The sequence below is a fragment of the Chiloscyllium plagiosum genome, chromosome 6 (genome assembly GCF_004010195.1).
Source record: "Chiloscyllium plagiosum isolate BGI_BamShark_2017 chromosome 6, ASM401019v2, whole genome shotgun sequence".
Classification (NCBI taxonomy): Eukaryota; Metazoa; Chordata; class Chondrichthyes; order Orectolobiformes; family Hemiscylliidae; genus Chiloscyllium; species Chiloscyllium plagiosum.
Window position 1 is genome coordinate 98,209,326 of NC_057715.1, and position 17,786 is coordinate 98,227,111.

At 43.6% G+C, this 17,786-nt stretch overlaps 1 protein-coding gene across 6 annotated transcripts in view; it reads left to right on the top strand.

Annotated features, from left to right (window-relative positions):
* Window positions 1–17,786, top strand: part of LOC122550867 (CRACD-like protein) — a 197,077-nt gene that overhangs the window by 110,025 nt on the left and 69,266 nt on the right. For all 6 annotated transcript variants that reach the window (XM_043692229.1, XM_043692230.1, XM_043692228.1 and 3 more), the window contains exon 2: window positions 16,465–16,541. In XM_043692229.1, the coding sequence (XP_043548164.1) occupies window positions 16,478–16,541 (64 nt within the window). In that variant the 5' untranslated portion in view covers window positions 16,465–16,477. The remainder of the gene's footprint in view (window positions 1–16,464; window positions 16,542–17,786) is intronic.

The window sequence follows — 17,786 nt, forward strand, 5'->3', positions numbered from 1 at the left end:
AGAGCATGGAATGCGTTGCCAGCGGCAATTGTGGAAGCAAGGTCATTGGGGACATTTAAGAGACTACTGGACATGCATATGGTCACAGAAATTTGAGCGTGCATACATGTGAATCAGTGGTCGGCACAACATCGTGGGCTGAAGGGCCTGTTCTGTGCTGTACTGTTCTATGTTCTATGTTCTAATTCTATTCTGACATCTCCAATTCTTTTGGGAATTCTCCATTCACACACCCCCCACCCACCCACATTGGTATTCAGACCTTTAATCCATGACCTAAGTTCCAGATGTCTCTCCCTAATACTTTCAACTTGCTTCACCTCTCAATTCTTCTTCCAGAGTTTCCTTAGAACTTTGACCGAGAGCACTAGCTTTAACTGCCCTGAAATACAATGTAAAAGTCAATCAGACACAACTAGCCGATCTGTTGGATCGCTTGCTAGTCAGGTTACTGCCTTAGTGTGTTACTGCTCCTCTCAGGCAGCTTTGGAATGTCAGAAATTCATCTTGCTTTTGAAATCTTGTGAACAAATGCAGCAAGGCTGTTGGAATAATAGTGAGAGGATTCCCTCATTTTCTGAAGGACGCTTTAATGGCAACTAGTTTGGGCATCAGGGTGGCACAGTGATTAGTGCTGCTGCCTTACAGCACCAAGGTCCCTGGTTTGATTCTGGCTTTGGGCAACTGTCTGTGTGGAGTTTGCACGTTCTCTCCATGTCTGCATAGGTTTGTTCCGGTTTCCTCCCACAGTCCAAAGATGTGCAGGTTAGGTGGACTGGCCATGCTAAATTGCCCATAGTGTCCAGGGATGTACAGGTTAGGTGGACTGGCCATGTTAAATTGCCCATAGTGTCAAGGGATGTGCAGGTTAGGTGGACTGGCCATGCTAAATTGCCCATAGTGTCCAGGGATGTGCAGGTTAGGTGCATTGGCCATGAGAAATGCAGGGATGGGGTGGGATGCTCTTTGGGTGGTTGGTATGGACCAAGTGGCCTGTTTCCACACTGTTGGGTTTCTGTGACGTTTTATTGCAAGTGGTGTTTAAGAGGTTTCTTTGATAAAGCGATCTTCACAAAAATCATGTTAATTTATGAAATAAATTTATAGGTTTCATCTACCACTAATCTTGCTTTTCCTTCATGCTGTAAAACAAATGTTATACTTCCAAATGAAACATCTGGAAACATTATTGTCTCTAACCTTGCCATTTGCTTTCTGGAGAGATTTGTCAAATTTGTTATGTTTTCTTCATTTTGTAAATTTACACTAAGTGACCTCTCCTGTGCAAACTAAATCTTTAAAATAAAAATATAAAAAACAAAATGGTGTTTTCACCAAATGTTGGAAAGAGATCAAAATTGGTAACAGAATAATCAGCTGGTTTTGTTTCATGGTTCCAAGATTTGTGACATCTCTGTTTTTGTTTAACATGTGGTAATTTTTTTTAAGTGATTGTATCAAGGTCAGCTAGGTCGCCCTTGTAGAATATGAGTTTGCTGTTTGGGCCTGTTAATCTGGCCCAATCAGGGAACCCTGGCAGACAGATATACTTAGTGTCAGAGGTTCTGCTCACTCTGAGAGCTGGCTCTGAGGAAGCTGGATTAGTATAAAGGACTCTCTACGTGTAAATAAAAGGTGACCTGGTGACAGGCCTCTGTGGAGTTATTTCAGTTTTGATCAACCAGATAGGGAAAAGGTTATTTCGTACAGAATTGCTACTTGGCTTATTTTAATTGAAGCCTTGTATAATAATTGTTTAATTAGTGCTCTGGTTATTTACTAATTAGTTGTATTTGAGTGAATTACATCAAACTTGGGGATAATTACTTGCATTAATAATCATATTGTTATATGTGAAACATGTAATAGACTGGCATTTACTTGTACAGTTTAACCATTCAACTATCTAACGGAATACCAATTTGAATGTATTACTCAACAAGCCTACTATAATACAATCCTTACAATGTTCAAATACAATCAAAATGTTGTGGGTGCTGGAAATCTGAAACAGACACAGAAAACTAAAAAAATTCAGGTGGTCCAATAGCATCTGTGGAGAGAGAAATGAAATTAATCCTTCGAGTCTGGCGTGACTCTTCTTCCGAACTTTAAAATGTTCTATTGGAAAAACCTAGAATGTTTGCTCCACAAATAAGTAGACAAACATTTTCTTCCACCTTTGCTAATGCAACTGGTTTCCTATAATGAGCTGACATGTGAAATCAGCCCTTCTGTGGTTCCCTTGCTAGTAATCTTACTCCTGATTCAGAGACTGAAACACACGATCTACGCTGACAGTTCTTTGCAGTACAGAGGGAGTGCTACACTGATGGAGGTAACACCATTTGGATGAAATGTTAAACTGATTTCCTTCAGGTGAATTTAAGAGACTTCATAATTAGCTTTAAAGGGGAACTCATAAGATCATCAGGAGTGGAGGTAAGCCATTTGGCCCATTAAGCCTACCCCACTATTCAATGCAATCATGTCTGACCTACTTTAACCTCACCTTCCAACAGGCCCCATTTAGATGATTCTCTTAGTATTCAAAGGTCAGTTGGACTAAATAACACCAACAGAATATGCAAACTCTGTGGTAGAGAATTCCAAAGATTCACAATACTTTAATCCATCTCGGTACAAAATGGCTGAGCCCTTATTAGAATTCCCAGCCTGAGGAGACAGGGTAGATGATGGGAGTCTATCAGGCCCCTTCAGAACTTTCAACGTTTCAATGAGATTAATATTATCTTGTCAAAGCTCATGGGAATATATACCTAGTCTGTTCAATCTCCCCTCAGTTTTCAGAATAAAATCCCCTCATCCTGCGACCCTGGCCAATATTTAGCTCTCATCCAACATTAATAAAATGGATTTTTTGATCATTATCTCATTCCTGTGACTACATTTCAAAAGTGCTTAATCAATTGTAAATTGCTTGGGGACAACCTGAGGTTGTAAAGCGTGCTAGAAAAGTCTAAGTCCTTATTTTGATTTTATAATGTTGACGGGAGCTGCCTCTTAAGTGGAGAGTAAACTTGTGCAATCTTGCTCAATGAACAGTTGAACATAATCAGCAGCAGGAATAGGCAATTTAGCCCCTCGAGCCTGCTCCGCCATTTATATGGTCATGGCTGATCTCATCTTAGCCTGAACTCAACTTTACTGCCTGCTCCCTGTAACCCTTTAAATCATTACTAATTAAAAATCTGTTTGTCTTCTCCTTAAATTTATTCAGTGTCGCAATATCCGTGGCACTCTGGGGTAGTGATCCACGACATAAATCCACCGATTTAAGGCTCTTTTGAGAGAAGTAATCCCTCCTCACCTCTGTTTTAAATCTGCTTCCCCCTTATCCTAAAATTATAACCTCTCATTCTAGATTGCCCACATGAGAAAAAAGCTGCTCTATGTCTACCTTGTCAATTCCCTCTAGTAACTTATATACTTCAATTAGATCTCCTCTCATCTTTCTAAACTCTAGTGAGGATAGGCCTCACCTGCTCGGGAGATGTTACTTTTCACTACCTGGGTGTTATTCTGATACTGCGGACTATCCATGTCTTTTTCAGAACAAGCCCAATTTCCTACCTGTTAGTTTGAAACAATAAATAGATATCATAATGATTGTTGCATTATTGCTACGACTGGGGACTGCATATCTTTAATTGAAGAGAATCGGAAACCATAATGTTATATACTAATGAATATTTGTTGATTATTTATGCTATTTGCAAGCCAAGTTGTTGCAGGACCTCATCAAATCCTTTCTGTCAGTTTTCAACCATATGTGATCTGATATCACTGATGTATTGTAATAATTAGTGGAGTAGCAATTATTTCCTTCTACTGCATTGCTTATATTGGAAAGTTTTACATATATAATTTAATAACATTTAAAGGAAAAAGACTTTGTACATTGGGTCACACGTAACCAGGAAATGCTTAAAATGCACACCAGATTAATTAATATCCAAAAAGCCAAATAGAAAATTAAAGTTGCAGTTGTGAGCCCTGTGATCTGAGCATCACATTAGTCTGTCAGTCTTTTTTCATTTGTTGATTGATATCCACCTCTAACATTTCCATTTTTCTTTCATTTGTAGTTATGGTGTGGATTTTAGTTTCATTCAACTGTGGTTCTGGGTTGAGGCTGTGCACACTTCTCTGAATTCCATTTTACAGTTCACTTTGAGAAATGTCAGGAAGATAATTTCCATATATAATGACATTCTCTTTTCATCCAATTATCTATGATACATGCCAAAGTTTCCACTTGATAAAGAGAAATCAATATTGATTTGTTTTATCTCCACACTACAGCTGTTGTAATATTCTCAGCCGAAGAACGGGATGGTGGGAGTGGTTAGAAGTGTGGCACCTGAAGCTGCATTAAACCTATCTTGTCCAACAGTAAGTCTGATTGCCACAGGATGTGGCATTGCAAATTAGAAGTCTGTTCCTTAACTTGGAGGTTCACTTCTACATAGAAATAAAGGTAACTTTCTACAAAAGAGACCATAGAGTCATACAGTCCGGAAACATTTGGTCCAACCAGTCCAAATTAAACTAGTTCCACGTGTCTGCACTTTGCTGTCTCCAAATATTTCTTATTCATGAACTTATCCAAGTGTCTTTTAAACGTAATTGTACCTGCATCCACCATTTCCTCTGGAAGTTCATTCCACACTCAAACCACTCTCTCTGCATAAAACCGCCTGGTACAAAGTATAATTGCAATCCTTTCAGCCATAGAGCTGAGGAATCTCAGCTGCTTTAGGAAAGAAGTTATTAAATTGGCAAGGGCGCAAAAATGATTTACAAGCACATTGCTGGGATTGGAAGGTTTGAGTTATAAAGAGAGGTTGGACAGGCTGGGACTTTTTTTCCCTTGAGGGTACGAGATTGAGGGGTGACCCTATAGAGGTTTGTAAAATCATGAGGGCCATAGATGAGGTGAATAGCAAAGGTCTTTTCCTCAGGTTAAAGGAGTTTGAAACTAGAGGACATAATCTGAAGGTGAGGAGGACAGATTTAAAAGGGACCTGAGGGGCAACTTTTTCACACGGGAGTTTCACATAGTGGCTAACAGAACAGTGTTAATGGCAGGATTTGGCAGGGTGCCATTCTCCTCAGCTACCATACTCTCCACAATGCTCCCCAATCCCCCTGCCCCAGGATAATGTGTCGGTTCTGAGCAAGATCATGATCACATGATCAAGCTGGCTGCCACACAGCCATTTTACACTCAATGAAGTGTTAATTGGTTGAGGGCAAGACTCCTGTTCCCCGTCTGGGGAGGATGTCCTGTCTTAAGGGAGCAGCCAATCCAATTCACCAACAGGAAGCTCTGCAGTACCAGGAGGGCCAGGGTCCAGCACTGTCTGATGCTGAGACTACAGACACTTCCCAAACAAGGAGCAATGATGGGAGGCAAGCTATTGGCAGTGCCTAGCAGGCAGTCCCCATGTGAGACTTTGAAAGGTCATGGGGAGAGTTTAAGGGGTGTATTCTTAGAGTGGCAGGAGAAAATGCCTTGAGTGGGCATTGGACACCCAAAAGGAATTTCTCATACCTCTGCCTGCCCAATGGCAGGTTGTCCCACTGACATCCTGACCCCCTCTCATGCCATAGATAAAATAGCATCAGGTCAAAATGTGGCATTTGGATAGTCAGGAGTCGACCAGTTTGGGGTCTCAATAGACCCAATGTTGAGTATGCCCGACCATTATCACCTCGAGTATCTTGGGAAATGGGTGTGGGATGGGCAGCATGACGATAAGCAGACCATGAACTGGATTTTCTGATCCCTCTGCCGGCAGAGAGCCATCAAGTTTAGCCCAAAGACATTGATCTTTTCACCTTTAAGAAAGAAAGCGACATCGAAAGAGACTGAGTGAGGTAAAACTGCAAATACTGGAAGTCTGAAATCAAAAGATTAAAAAATGCTCGAACTACACAGCAGGACAGGCGTAATAAAGAAAAGACAGACTGCAATATTTTGACCGATGGATATTTGAGAGTAAATGGGAGTTATAAAGACATGCTGCAAGACTGTACTAACTTAAAGGGTAATTACAAAATTGGCAACCATTTAGAGACAAAAACACAACGCATACTATTTGGTTGTAAATCTACAGGATTTCTGTTGATCTTTTCAGAAACTTGAAGCCCATATGACCTATGTTCTAGTTGAATAAATGACAATTTCTGATGAAAATAAGTAGCAAAGCACAAAATTATAACCTCAGATTTCTGCAAAATCCCACACTCTGCAGCACTGTCTAGTTACAGCTGATTTGTTTTTGTCTAAGTGTTTGAACTTTGAAATACCATAAGTTCAAGGCTGGGTGAGTTGCACGAGTGGCGAGGCTTTCACTTTGCTTTCTGCTTTTATGAAACTCTTCTCAATACAGAGCTGCTATTGAACCTGGATCTCAAAGGTTAAAGGTGCTGATTCTTGATGATGACAACAACTGAATGCACGGTTTGAGTTCAGTTGGGACTTCGTGCATATAGCTTCATGCTGTGTTTCCACAACATAGCAACAGTGTGATGACAGTGCAGTTTATCTTTGTCTTTAATGATCTTGTCAGGCATATAAGCTATGTCAGAAACTTTGCACTGCCTTTTTCTTCAATTATCACTGAATGCCTGTTTATTAAGAGTTAGTTTTGATACATCTGTAAGCCCTAGTAACCTTCCAACACCAGGTATTTCATTTGTTGCATTTGCTGGGTTAGTTACATAGGGTTGAACCTTACAAGGGACTGAATGATGTGGGCTATGGTGAGATTTGTGACAATGTGCGAGAAATCAGGTGAGGCCCATCTTGACTTTGGGAATGATACCCTATTTTTTTTATGCATTTGCCAAGCAGCAAGATAAGTTTCTTGCCAGTCAGTGATGAATTGCCGATCAAGGGGGATTATATCTGGTTAAATGACCCAGTTCACTTCATTAACGTTCACATTCCTCTCTTGCTAAATATACCAGATGTCACAAATTCTCAGCAAAGGAGAACTCATGAGGTTTTTACAAATATGTTAAGGACAAAAGAGTAACTACGGAGAGAATAGGGCCCCTCAAAGATCAGCAAGGTGACCTTTGTGTGGAGCCACAGGAATTGGGGGAGATAGCAAACGAGTTTTTTGGATCGGTGTTTACTGTAGAAAAGGACATGGAAGATATAGAATGTAGGGAAATAGATGGTGACATCTTGAAAAATGTCCATATTACAGAGGAGGAAGTGCTGGATGTCTTGAAACACATAAAAGTGGATGAATCCCCAGCATCTGATCAGGTGTACCCTAGAACTCTGTGGGAAGCTAGGGAAGTGATTGCTGGGCCTCTTACTGAGATATTTGGATCCTCGATAGTCACAGGTGATGTGCCGAAAGACTGGAGGTTGGCAAACGTGGTGCCACTGTTTAAGAAAGGTGATAAGGACAAGCCAGGGAACTATAGATCAGTGAGCCTGACATCAATAGTGAGCAAGTTGTTGGAGGAAATCCTGAGGGACAAGATATACATGTATTTGGAAAGGCAAGAATTGATTAGAGATAGTCAACATGGCTTTGTGAGTGGGAAATCATGTCTCACAAACTTGATTGAGTTTTTTGAAGTAGAAACAAAGAGGATAGATGAGGGCAGAGCAGTAGATGTGATCTATATAGACTTCAGTAAGGCATTTGACAAGGTTCCTGATGGGAGATAGGTTAGCAAGGTTAGATCTCAGGAATATAGGGAGAACTAGCCATTTGGATATAGAACTGGCTCAAAGGTAGAAGACAGAGGGTGGTGGTGGAGGGTTGTTTTTCAGGCTGTGACCAGTGGAGTGCCACAAGGATTGGTGCTGGGTCCTCTACTTTTCAGATGGGCAAATGAGCTGAGGAGTGGCAGATAGAGTTTAATTTAGATAAATGCATGGTGCTGCATTTTGGGAAAGCAAATCTTAGCAGGACTTATACACCTAATGGAAAGGTCCTGGGGAGTGTTGCTGAACAAAGAGACCTTGGAGTGCAGGTTCATATCTCCTTAAAAGTGGAGTTGCAGGCAGATAGGATAGAGAAGAAGGCGTTTGGTATGCTTTCCTTAATTGGTCAGAGTATTGAGTACAGGAGTTGGGAGGTCATGTTGCAGCTGTACAGGTCATTGGTTAGGCCACTGTTGGAATATTGCATGCAATTCTGGTCTCCTTCCTATCGGAAGGATGTTGTGAAATTTGAAAGGGCTCAGAAAAGATTTACAAGGACGTTGCCAAAGTTGCAGGATTTAAGCTATAGGAGAGGTTGAATAGGCTGAGGCTGTTTTCTCAGGAGCATCGGAGGCCAAGGGGTAACCTTATAGAGGTTTATAAAATCATGAGGGACATGGATAGGGTAAATAGACAAAGTCTTTTCCTTGGGGTGGGGAAGTCCAGAACTAGAGGGCATAGGTATAGGGTGAGAGGGGAAACATATAAAAGAGACCTAAGGGGCAAGTTTTTCATGCACATGGTGGTCCATGCGTGGAATAGGCTGCCAGAGGAAGTGGTGGAGGCTGGTACAATTACCACATTTAAACAGCATCTGGGTGGGTATATGAATAGGAAGAGTTTAGAGGGATATGGGCTGGGTGCTGGCAGGTGGGACTAGTTTGGTTTGTGTTTTTGGTCGGCATGGATGAGTTGGACTGAAGGGTCTGTTTCCATGCTGTACAATCTCGATGTTCTATGGAAGTCAGAGTGGGTGCACAGATACATGGATCAGCCTCCAACTTGCTCAGCACCAGATGCTGTCTCAGCACACAATCCATGGGCATCAGTCAGATGCACCCCTTGTCAATGGAGATTGGCATCTGACATTTGCCAACCCTCAGGATCCTCTGGCACCTCTTCAATCCACTGGCACGATACTTACGGAAGCACAATCCTGCATTGCATGGCACCCAGCAACTAGCTTTGAAAAGTGGTTGCAAGGACAGTGGGTTGAGGGACAGGGACCCAGCTGACGGACTGCACTGGGCTGTATCTCAGGACTACATGCTTGCTGGCTTAGTCTCTCACTCACTTTGCATGATCATGGTGGTTAACACTGCTGCCTCTCAGCATCAGGGACCTGGATTCGATTCCAGCCTTGGGTAACCCTCTGTGTAGAGTTTGCATGGATTTCCATTGGGTGCTCCAGTTTCCTCCCACAATCCAAAATATGCAGGTGAGGTTGATTGGCCATGGGGTGAAGGGCTGAGGGTTACTGACAGGGTGAAGGGCTGAGTCTGGGTGGGATGCTGTTTGGAGGGTTGATACAGACCTGATGGGCTGAATGGCCTCTATTTAGACTGTAAGCTTCTACGATCACAACATCCATGCCTTGCCTTGCCTTTTAGCCTCAGTTCTGGCTGAAGCACAAATGCATTGTCAGTATTGTTATATTGACAAGTTCTTTAGCACAGATACATGGACAGGCTGCTTGTCACAGTTGTCAGTTGTGACCTGTCCTGGGGTAAAGATGTCACCATTTCTGAATGGAATATGGAGATATCGGTCTAACATCTACAGCATGTGCCAGCTGCTTTGTCTAAGATACACCACATTTGTCCAGCAAGATTGCCATGTTGGTTTGGGGCTAGTCCTCAATGGTGTCAATGTGTGTGGGGGGAGGGAGGGTGTGTGTTGGGGTGATGCTGTCTGTCATGGGATCCCAGTACCACAGTCCAGGGACTTGGCCCTGATCAGTAACTGCTTGGACCATTCATAGTCAGGGGATCTGTCTGAATACAGTTTGGGGAATGGGTACCAATCAGTTCCATTGGGCCAACAGCACCAACAGTCCGGGGAATTGAGTACAGCTGAGTTGAGGAGTTGCAAAGACAGTGGTCAGGAGTCTGATCAGTCAGGTGCAAGAGCTGTTTGTTGAAGTCAGTCAGAAGTCTGAGATGCATACACTCCCCAGGGTTAGGGGAGAAGGGATGGAGAGAAGGGCATCTGTTCGTTGATGGTTAGATGTGTGCAATAGGGGCAGGAGGGGTCGTCACTGCCAAAACTCATGGCGGAGTCAAAGCTGCAGGAGGGCAAATCCTGGAACCTTGTCCCTCTCAGCATCGCAGTGTACCTACTCCAGATGGACTGCAATAGTTCAAGAAATTAAAAATCACAGCTACCTGATGAAGGAGCAATGCTCTGAAAGCTAGCACTTTCAAATAAATCTGATTTTTAACTTTGTCAATCCCAGTCCAACACTGGCATCTCCGCATCATAGTTCGAGAAAGAAGCTCAACGATTAGCTTTCCAAATGGCAATGAACAATAAATACTGGCCCACATACCCTGAATGATTTTTTTTTAAAAATGGTGATTATTTTTCTCTGAGCTTCAGGGAGTGTTGTTACTTGCATGGAAAGAGCTGATTAGATTACTGAAGCGTGATATTCGATTTGCTTGAGTGATCAAAAGAGTTAATATGTATGCATTTAGATTTTTTTAATGTACATTAATGCGATTGTACAAGCAACAAATTCAAATACAAACATGGTTACTTGGAATTCAAACAATAGAATTCCCCTCAGTTAATCCTTTTCAGCTGATTAAGTGTAACTTTCTCAAAACATATGTTTAAAACATAAATTTAAACACTGCATGACAGCTTCTTCATGTAATGTGGAGACCTTTGTGCAATGCACATTAAAAGTAATTGTTTCAGAAACATTAGTTATGGGTTGGGACTAATTCTAAGTCAGTCTGTTCAAGGTTCAAATGAGCTTGATCCAGGTGAGAGCTGGGCTTGACTCTGAAGTAAATCTGAGTCAAATCCTGATTTCCAAACATAGACTGTTCAGAGATTTGTGTCATTAGTACCTGCCCTCTAATTTCTTTGCCTGAAGATGTATCTGGCTGGATTTCTTCTCAAATTGCCTAATGCTGAATGTCATATTTTTATGTTTAATCATTTTTATGATTTTACATCACATTCAGTCTTTTTTAAAATTTACTTTATGGTGAACATTTTAATTACTTTTACGCTCAGGGGGTCAGTTAGCTTGGTTGGCTGGCTGGGTATACTACAAGCCAATGACTCCCACACCTACCTAGACTACACCTCCTCCCACCCTACATCTGTAAAAACGCCATCCCTTATTCCCAATTCCTCCGCCTCTCCTACATCTGTTCCCAGGATGACCAATTCCACCTCAGCAAGTCCCAGATGGCCCCCTTCTTCCACGATCGCAATTTCCATTCCTACATGGTTGATGATGCCCTCCAGCGCATTTCCTCCACTGCACGCACCACCTCCCTTGAACCCCACCCCTCCCAACACAACAAGTATAGAATCCCCTCCCGGTCCTTCCACCCCACCAACCTCTGCATACAACGCATCATCCTCCCCACTTCCACTACTCCAAACGCATCCCACCACCAGACATATATTTCCCTCTTCACCCCTATCAGCATTCCGGAAAGACCATTCCCTCCGCGATTCCCTCCTCAGGTCCAGCAGCCCGCACCCCACTCCTGGCACTTTTCCCTGCCCCCGCAGAAAGTACAAAACCTGTGCACACCGCTCCCCTCACCTCCATCCAAGGTCCCAAGAGATCCATCAGAAATTTACCTGTACCACTACCGATGTCATCTACTGCATCCGTTGTACCTGGTGTGGTCTCCTCTACATCAGGGAGATAGGACCCCTTCATGCAGATCATTTCAGAGAACATCTCTGGGACACCTGCACTCACCAACCCCACCGCCCCATGGCTGAACACTTCAACTCCCTCTCCCACTCTGTCAAGGACATGCAGGTCCTGGGCCTCCTTCACCACCAAACCATTACCATCCGACACCTGGAGGAGGAACGCCTCATATTCTGCCTTGGGACCCTACAACCACACGGGCTAAATGTGGATTTCAACAGCTTCCTCATTTTCCCATCCCCCACATTATCCCAGTCCCAACTCTCCAACTCAGTACCGCCCTCCGAACCCATCCATCACTCCCCCCTTTGACCTATCACCTTCTCCCTCACCTTCATCCACTTATCGCTTTCCCAGCTACCTACCCCCAAATCCAACCCCCTCCCATTTATCTCTCAGTCCCCTGGCCCACAGGCCTCATTCGTGATGAAGGGCGTATGTCCGAAATGTCGATTCTCCTGCTCCTCGAATGCTGTGCTTTTCCAGCACCACACTCTCAGCTCTGATCTTCAGCATCTGCAGTCCTCACTTTCTCCTGGCTGGGTAACTTGCAACATAAAGTGATGCTAACAGTGTGGGTTCAATTCCCATGTTGGTTGAGGTTACCATGAATGACCCTCTTTCTCAACTTCTCCCATCACCTCAAGCATGATGATCATCAGGTTAAACTGCTACTAGTCATCGGATCATACAGCACAGAAGCAGTAATTTCAATCCAACTCATCTGCACTGACCAGACATCCCAATTTGACCTAGTCCCATTTGCCAGCATTTCGTCCATATCCATACAAACTCTTACTATTCATGTACCCAACCACCTCCTCTGGCAGCTCATTCCACACACATCATCCTCTGTATGCAAAAGTTACCCCTCGGGTCTTTTTAAAATCTTTCCTCTCACACCTTAAACCTATGTCTGTCTGCTAGTTTTGGACTCCCCCACCCTAGGAAAAAGACCTTGGCTAGTCACCCTATCCATGCCACGCATGATTTTATAAACCTCTATAAAGTCACCCCTCAGTTGCAGACACTCCAGCAAAAAAAAGCCCCAGCCTATTCAGCCTCTTTTTATAGCTCAAACACTCCAGCCCTGACAATATCCTTAAGTATTTTCTGAAACCTCTCAAGTCTAACAACATCCACCCTACAGTGACCAGTCTTCGCTCTCTCTCTAATGAGAGAGTATCCACACAGTCCAGGAGGATTATGGTATCTTTACCTATGTTCAGACTGAAATGGCCAACAATTGCCTTGGAAGTTTAAACAGGATCTGCACTGTCTCCTACCTCTGGAATATTGTAGTCAATGTAACTGTGGAGCAATAAACAACATCACAATCCAGACATCTTGCTGCACTGGCCACTCTACCACATATTTTGGCTATCACACCCAGTGAGAATGCAATTTAAAATGTCAAAGGTTAATTCTGCCCATGATAGGTGTGTTAAACATAGAATCATAGAGATCTACAGCACAGAAAAAGCCTCTTCATGCCAGTCAAAAACAACCACCTAACTATTTTAATCCTACAGTATCTCTTGGCATAGCAAGTGCAACTCTGAAATCCTATTTAATTGTTTGTGAGGGTTTCTGCTTCTGTCACCCTTACAGTGAGCTCCAGATCCCCACCACCCTCTGGGTGAAAGGTTTCTCCTTACATCGCTTCCAAAATTCCTGCCCATTTCCTTAAATCTATGCCCCCGGTCACTGTTGCCTCCATCAAGTTTTTCCCTGTCTATCCTATCTGTGCCCCTCTTAATTTTAATCTCAATCATGTTCCCTCTCAATCTCCTCTGCTCCAAGGCAAATAACTTGAGGGCGGCACGGTGGCACAGTGGTTAGCACTGCTGCCTCACAGCGCCAGAGACCTGGGTTCCCGTGTGGACTTGTTGGGCCGAAGGGCCTGTTTCCACACTGTAATGTAATCTAATCTAAAAAAAACTTCAGTCTGTCACATCAATCCACCAATAATCTCCATCCTCTCTTCCAATGCCAAATAAATGTGTCATACCCATAGGCTGAGCTCCATGGTGGAGGCAGCACACAGCTAGCAATATATTTGGAGTCTGCCGTCCATATCATCGCTTCCAGTAGGGAGTGTTTTTAAGCTATTACCTAGGGAAGGATATACTTGCACTAAAAGGAGACCAATGAACCTTCACTATTCTGAATGATGGGATGTCAGGCTTGTCATGTGAGGAATGATTGGATCGATAAGGCCTGTACTCACTAGGCCAAAAACAGAAATTGCTGGAAAAGCTCAGCAGGTCTAGCAGTATCTGTGAAGAGAAATCAGAATTAACGTCTCGGGTTCGCTGACCCTTTCACACCTTATTTACTGGACTTTAGAAGAATGAGAGGGATCTCACTGAAACGTGTAGAATTTTGACAGGACCGGACCGGCTGGTTGCAGAAATGACATTGCCCCTGGCCAGAGGGCACCTAGCACAAGGGATCATCATTTCAGGTTCTGGGGCAGGTCATTTTGGATTGAAATGAGGGAAAATTCCTTTACTCAGACAGCAGAGTTCTCTACCACCGCAGGCCTTGGAAGGGAAGTCATTGAATGTGGTGTTGGGGAGATAGTGGGAATATAGTGTTGAGATAGAGGATCAGCCATGCTCATATTGAATGACAGACCAGGCTCAATGGGCTGAATGGCCTGCTGTAGCTTCTATGCTGTGAGTGTTCTCTGCCTCCAAACTTTGGGGCATGACATGGAGTCACAGATAAAACCAAAGGACAGAACAAAGTTTGTTTTCTATTTGTGGTGTCCACATGCACTGAATAAAATTTTTACAGTCAAGGAGATTGGCCTGTGAGTAACTGGGTGGATATTTCACGACGTTTAAAGAATTAGAAGCGATCTCACTGAAGCATATGAAACTCTGAAAGGGTTGATAAGGCTAACACTGAGAGATTATATATATCCTGGATGAGGAGAAATTACTTCAGTCGTAGGGCTGCAAGTCTTTGAAATTCTCTATTGCAGATGCTTTAACGTTGAAGATATTTAAGGCTGGGCTCGACAGTTTGTTGGCTTCAGGGAATCAGGGAAATGGGGAACAGGCAGGAAAGTGGTGTTGAAGCCCAAGATCAGCTGTGATCATATCAAAAGGCAGAATAGATTCAACAGGTTATAGGGTCTACTCCTGCTCCAATGTTTTTGTGTTCTTGACGTCACAAGTGGAAGACATTGGTCAATAAGGATGGCAGAGGGTAGCAAGAACTTTTTAATGTAATGCAAACATCACCTTCTACAACATTGTGATTGTGAAGCGTATTGGGTTGTAGACTGGCATTCCAGAGCAGTACTGAGAGGTTGTTGCACTGAAAGATTTCCCCTTCAATTGGATATTAAAGATTTCATGGCACGGTTTGAAGGGCAAGGGCTCATTCCACAAAGTGCCAGACAAGATTTCTCCCACAACCAGTGCCACTAAAGCTGATTATCTGTTCATTATCACATTGCTGTTGGAAGGAAGTTGTGCTGAATTTGGTTGCCACAGTTCCTACATTGCAACAGTAACTCTCAATGCTCCTTTTAAAATGGAACTGCTGTTTGTGGCCATTTTTAGTGTGCATCCCCTTTACAATTTTTAACATAGCTGCCCATGACATTTATTCCAAAACCTTTCAGGCTGCCGTGTGGCTGTGCATCTGTAAGAGGAGCTTTGGCAACGATACTTCAACAGTAGCTGATTGGCAATGAAAGACGTGGTGCTATGTAAATGCAAATTCCAGTTATATTTACATTCGCATCATAGTGTGAAATATATGGTACATATCAAAATGTGATGCATCATTGTAGGCAAAGAGCTGTACAAATGGCTGAGCTCACCAGGATAACTTCTTTCAAGGGGCAGCCATGTCTGACGGTGAGGCCATTATATTCTGAGGTTTGAGCTTTGTTTGAATGTTGTCATGGAAGAATTGGCCACTGTATCTGGAGCAGTTTATGGCTCATCACCAATATTTCTAGTGAAACATTAAACGTGTTCCTTTTGATCAAGTGGCTACAAGTCCAAGATGTGCGGGTTAGGTGGATTGTCCATGCTGGCACGGTGGCTCAGTGATTAGCACTGCTGCCTCATAGCACCAGGGACCCAGGTTTGATTCCAGCCTCTGGCAACTGTTTGTGTGGAATTTGCACATTCTCCCTGTGTCTTTATAGGTTTCCTCCCACAATCTAAAGATGTGCAGGTCAGGTGAATTGGCCATGCTAAATTGCCCATAGTTCTGGGGTGAATATAGGGTAGGGAAATGGGCCTGGGTGGGTTACTCTTCGGAGGGTCGATGTGGACTTGTTGAGCCTAAGGACCCTGTTCCATACTGTAGGGAATCTAATCTAATCTAAATTGCCCACAGTGTCCAGGGGTGTGCAGGTTAGGTGGGTTAGCCATGGGAAATGCAGGTTTTACAGAGATGGGGGGTGGGTGGGTGCGGAGTGGTAGTGGTGGTGGTCTGGATGAGTTGCTCTTTGGACGATCCGTGTGCATTTGATGGGCCTAATGGCCTGCTTCCACACTGTTGGGATTCTATGATTATGTAAATAAATGAGTAGTGATTTGGATGAGGTTCCAGAGAATTTTTGAGTCTCCATGGAAGCATATCCCAACGTGATTCATTGCTGTCAGGAAAGGAAACATAACATAGGGAAGGTACAAAAACCACCTTTAAAGGGGAGAATGTGTGCTACATATACTGTACAACAAAAATTGTGACCATTTAAACTTTGTATTACCCTGAAACAATTCAGTTCAGAAAGATTAAAATTCTCTACATGTCTCTTTTCCAGTGAGAGTATTTTCATGGCCACAGGTCTAACAGAGAGCAAGATGCGTGAGTCTGAAGGTCCCGGTGAAGATGGCTCAGGTAAATAGATTAGAACTAATCTATTGTAGATATTTAGAAATATTAAGATTACTTGTTATCTTTAGTCAAAGGATGTTTGAACTGATGAGAAGAGAACATTGATATTCCAGCCCTTGGAAAAGGAACAACACTTTAAACTGCTGCCGAATTTTTGTGGGCTTTCAAATCAGCAGGCAAACAATATTATCAAGCAAGAAACATTCATGCCACATAAATGCCAGACAATGACCATCTCAAATAAGAGACAATCTGAGTATCTCCCCTTGACATTCAATGGCGTTATCATCACTGAATACCATACCATCAACATCCTGGGTGTTACCACAGGACTGGCCATATAAACACAGTGGCTACAAGAGCAGGTCAGAGGCTAGGAATATACAGCGAGTATCTCACCTTTTGATTGCCCTAAGCTTGTCCACCATCTGCAAGGCATACATCAGGCATGTGATGGAATATTCCCCCTTTACCTGGATTGGTTCAGCTCCAACAACACTCAGGAAGCTTGACACCATCCAGGACAAAGCAGCCTGCTTGACTGACCCCACATCCTTACTGGTCCTCACTCTTAACAACTTCTCCTTCCAATCCTCCCACTTCTTCCAATCCAAAGGAGTAGGTATGGGCACCCGCATGGGCCCCAGCTATGCCTGCCTCTTCGTTGGATATGTGGAACAGTCCATCTTCCGCAGCTACACTGGCACCCCTCCCCACCTTTTCCTCCGCTACATCGATGATTGTATTGGCGCTACCTCGTGCTCCCACAAGGAGGTTGAACAGTTCATCCACTTTACTAACACCTTCCACCCCGACCTCAAATTTACCTGGACCGTCTCAGACTCCTCCCTCCTCTTCCTAGACCTCTCCATTTCTATCTCGGGCGACCGACTCAACACAGACATTTACTACAAACCGACCGACTCCCACAGCTACCTAGATCACATCTCCTCCCACCCTGCCCCCTGTAAAAATGCCATCCCATATTCCCAATTCCTTCGCCTCCGCCGCATCTGCTCCCAGGAGGACCAGTTCCACTACCAAACAGCCCAAATGGCCTCCTTCTTCAAAGACCGCAAATTCCCCTCCGATGTGGTTGACGATGCTCTCCACTGCACCTCCTCCACGTCCCGCACCTCTGCCCTTGAACCCCGCCCCTCCAATCGCCACCAGGACAGAACCCCACTGGTCCTCACCTTCCACCCCACCAACCTCCGGATACATCGTATCATCCTCCGTCATTTCCAC